Source organism: Triticum dicoccoides, chromosome 2B (assembly GCF_002162155.2).
Source record: "Triticum dicoccoides isolate Atlit2015 ecotype Zavitan chromosome 2B, WEW_v2.0, whole genome shotgun sequence".
NCBI lineage: Eukaryota > Viridiplantae > Streptophyta > Magnoliopsida > Poales > Poaceae > Triticum > Triticum dicoccoides.
This window is the reverse complement of record NC_041383.1, coordinates 676830749-676834494: the sequence shown is the minus strand read 5'-3', so window position 1 is coordinate 676834494 and position 3746 is coordinate 676830749. Positions and strand designations below refer to the sequence as shown.

The 3746-nt window shown below is 48.0% G+C and overlaps 1 protein-coding gene across 2 annotated transcripts; it reads right to left on the bottom strand.

Moving 5' to 3' along the window:
* Positions 1 to 1115: 1115 nt before the first annotated feature.
* Positions 1116 to 3557, bottom strand: LOC119365552 (pentatricopeptide repeat-containing protein At2g15980-like). 2 transcript variants are annotated; one of them, XM_037631192.1, is made up of 3 exons: positions 2069 to 3557; positions 1667 to 1765; positions 1116 to 1523 (listed from the first exon to the last, which is right to left on the bottom strand). In XM_037631192.1, the coding sequence occupies exon 1, from the start codon at positions 3534 to 3536 to the stop codon at positions 2109 to 2111; it is 1428 nt and encodes a 475-aa protein (XP_037487089.1). In that variant the 5' UTR covers positions 3537 to 3557; the 3' UTR covers positions 1116 to 1523; positions 1667 to 1765; positions 2069 to 2108. The 2 variants fall into 2 exon arrangements, with proteins under 2 accessions (XP_037487089.1, XP_037487088.1); XM_037631191.1 differs by having other exon boundaries at positions 1667 to 1736.
* Positions 3558 to 3746: the final 189 nt, after the last annotated feature.

Genomic DNA, 3746 nt, shown 5'->3' with positions numbered 1-3746 from the left:
CCATGGAGGGCATGGCATGGTGTACAAAGGCATCTTATCTAATCATCTTGTGGTCGCTATAAAGAAATCTAAGGTCACTGAGCAAGGTGAGATTGACCAATTCGTCAATGAGGTCACCATCCTTTCATAGATCAACCACAGAAACATCACAAAGCTTTGTGGCAGCTACCTTGAAACTGAGACATGATGTGAGCTCCGGTGCTGAATCCTTCTCTCTTGTCCATGTTAACCGGGAATCAAATGAAGCTGCACATAGATGCATCAAGCAGTCTAGTGAGGATCGTAGAAGATGTTTCGGGTAAACAATACCCCCTCTTTCATATAGGATGTATTCAAATCCATTGTAATCCTCCTGAATAAGTAATTAAGCCTGTGATTTAAAAAAAGACTATTTTTGAAAGCATTTTGAAGTGATGATTTTGTTATTTTTACTCAGACCTCCATGAAGGTGATTTCATTACTAAAATATGCACGCGAACAGAAAACTAAGCAATTTTGTTGTCAAAAAAATAAATCAGATTTTTGTTTTCTTTTCATTCTGATTTTACTGTTTATATTAGGAGCATTTGAGCTCGAGATTAGAAGAACACTTTCGACTTAACAAGTGTATTCTAGATCTATAAATGTTGTGTTAGCCAACAACTATAGTCTTAATATTGCTTGAGCAAGGTCTTGAGTTCACGGAACTTTTGTCCCATCTGGAAATTGAGTTTCATGTAGCATCCAGTTCACCGGAACATTTGCCTTCATTTTCGTTCATCTAAAAGCTTGAACCGATGAAAAGACAGTACAGTTCAGGGACGCAATGCCATTCACACTTGAATCAGATAAGCACAAAGTTGCCTTTGTTTGATTCAAGGAAAAAAATAGCACGCTACAACAAAATAGCGCCGACCTCAAAATAGGCTATTAGCGTGCTATATCGCGCTATTAACGAGACGTCATACACAGATATAGTTAGCAGGGGAATTCTCAATACACTATAGCGTGCTATTTTTTTCAGTGTTTGATTGCACATAGAGAAAACTAAGATCTTTTTTTCAAAAGGTTCGACTTAATGTAGAATTTTTACAACATACGGACCCAAAATCAATAGAAGAAAATCCTAAAGTACATTCCTCTGAAATTTCCATGGAATCATTTGAATGACAGAAGCAAATTCGTTTTAAAGGTAAAGAGTGCCAGGATAGCTTTACACACATCACACCAAAGCGCCTGGCTTCTCTGGCCTGCTGCGTGGTTTTGCTGACCGACAGAACACTGACCACGGTGATGAACATACTGCCTCTCACTACTGTCTTGCTTCTTCCGCTCTTGGTGAGTTCGTCCTTTGCAATTGCCAGCTTTCCGATGCATGTATATAACACTCACTCTCACACTTGTCATATCCAGTTCTGTCAAAGTCCTGATCATGAGAGATCAGTTAGGTGATGCGCTCAGGATTCAGGAACGGGTACCTTGCATTGTCTCAGGGATCTTCCTTGAGCATGAATGCAGCACTTGCCAACTCTCTTAGGGCGGAACTGTGACATAAGAAGGAATATTGTTATTTGTTGCTATCATCGGTGCCAACCGAAACATTAGATTTTGGAAGCACCGACACACACTACATACATCGAACGTGAAATTTGTATAAATTCATAGTTGCAGTCCATGTGGTACATACCTCAAATCAAATAATGAAGGGAGCTGGCCAATTAACTCTTTGCCTACATGTACCACAGATCTTAACAAACCTGCAAAAATCATATTCTCTTTACATATTCTGCAACAACTATATATCAATGGCATGCATGACACAAAGATTGATGTAAATCTGTAAAAGTTGAAATATTCAAATATATGGTAATAACCCAGGAGATGATCACTAAAGTAGTTCACATAACCAGCCAGAAGTCATGAATCTAACAAAAAAAATCACAAATAGAGGTGGAAGACCCTCAGTCCTCAGACTCCATACATTTCTAAAGATACAACTCAAGATTTCTGCGTTCTAGACCTCTAGTATGTACAGTGTAAAGACTGGAGATGAACAAAATTAGATGAGACAACTACAACAGGAATTTACCAGTGTGCTGAACAGCAACATACGAGGCTTGAAAAACGCATCATTGTATACAATCCAGGTCACTTCCATCCTCAATGCCAATCGCTGCCATTTCCTTCCTCAACCTCTCAACCATCTCGTGGTCCTCATCCTTCTCATAAGCGCGGATAAAAGCATGGTATACCTCAGCACCGGCTTTGAATCCCTTCCCGGCCATCTCTGCCTGGAGTCTCATCGCCACCTCCACTTCCCCTTTCTCACAAAATCCCCTTATCAGCACCTCATAGCTTCCCCGACTCGGTGTGAACTCTTCCCTCTTCATCTCTGCCCTCAAAATATCTAATGCCTCCTCGACTCTCCTCTTCTGACACAATCTATCAACCATCTCCTCGACAACCTCCGCTGCCATACCAAATCCCCTCCTTCTGAGGTCTACGCGAACAAGCATCGCAGCATCAACATCCCCTGTCCTACAATGCCCTCTGACTAACCACTCAAATGTTGTCACACTTGGCTCAATCCCAGAAATCTCCATGTCCTTATACATCTCCTCTGCCATCCCCATCTCCCCGGCAGCACAATACCCACCAATCATCGTGTTGTATGAGGTGACATCTGGCTGGATCCCTCCCTGAACCATCTCATCCCACAATCCTCGCGCCTTCTCCATCTCCCTGTCATCACAGCACGCGGCCATCCGAATGTTGTAAGTGCCCACATTGTGCTTGCAGGAGTACCTGTCCATTTCGTCGAGCACAATGTCGAAATCTTGGCACTTGCCATGGCGGTAGAAAGCGAGGAGGAGGGAGTTAAAGGTCTGCGCCGTAGGCTGGAGCACGCGGTTGGTTCTTGGACCCGGAAGCGTGTAGATTTGGCGGTACATCTCGAGGGCGGACTCGGCGCAGGGAAGGGAGCGGAAGAGCAGCGCGACGGTGGAGGGGAGGGGGCAGGCGCCGGAGGAAAGGTAGCGGCGCGCGATGGAGGCCGCCGCGAGGGGTTCGCGGCGGGAGCGGAGGTAAGCGAGGAGGAGGAGGTCGAAGACGAAGGGGGCCGACGCGAAGCGGCGGTAGGTGGCAGCGAGGGCGTTGAAGATCTGGGAGGGGGAGTAGTGGCAGGTGGCGGAGGAGAGGACGGATATGGCCGCGCGCCGGAGGCGGGAGGCGGCCGCGACGTGCGCGGCGGAGGCGGAGAAGATGAGCGGGGGAGGGGAGCGGGCGGGGAGGAGGCGGCGGAGGGCGAACTGGTGGAAGCTGAGCGCTACGTGGGGCCGGTGGCGGAGGAGGAGGAGGACGGCGGAGACGGCGGACGCCGGGAGGGGGTCGGGGAGCGGGAGGGAGGCGAGTTGGGACCACTTGGTCTTGGCGCGGTGGGAGGTGAGCGCGGAGGCGGCGGCGGCCGCGTACGGGTGGGCGTCGTCGATGAAGTACGGCGAGGAAGGGTCGGCGGTGGCATCTCCGCTGGGCGCGGCGGCGCGGACGGCGGCGTGCATAGAGGTGTGGGGAGTGGCTTCGGAACGAGACGCACTACCGTGCTTTCTTTTTCTTGTTCTTCTGAACCAGGTTAAAAATAGAAGAAGTTCTTTGCTCGACTAATTATGTACAGTAAAACCAAAAAAAAACACAACAACAAGTCTAAGAGCATCTCCAGCCGTTCGGCCCCCCAGGGCGTTGAAAAAATGCGGCCTAGGGGCGAGCCGGCG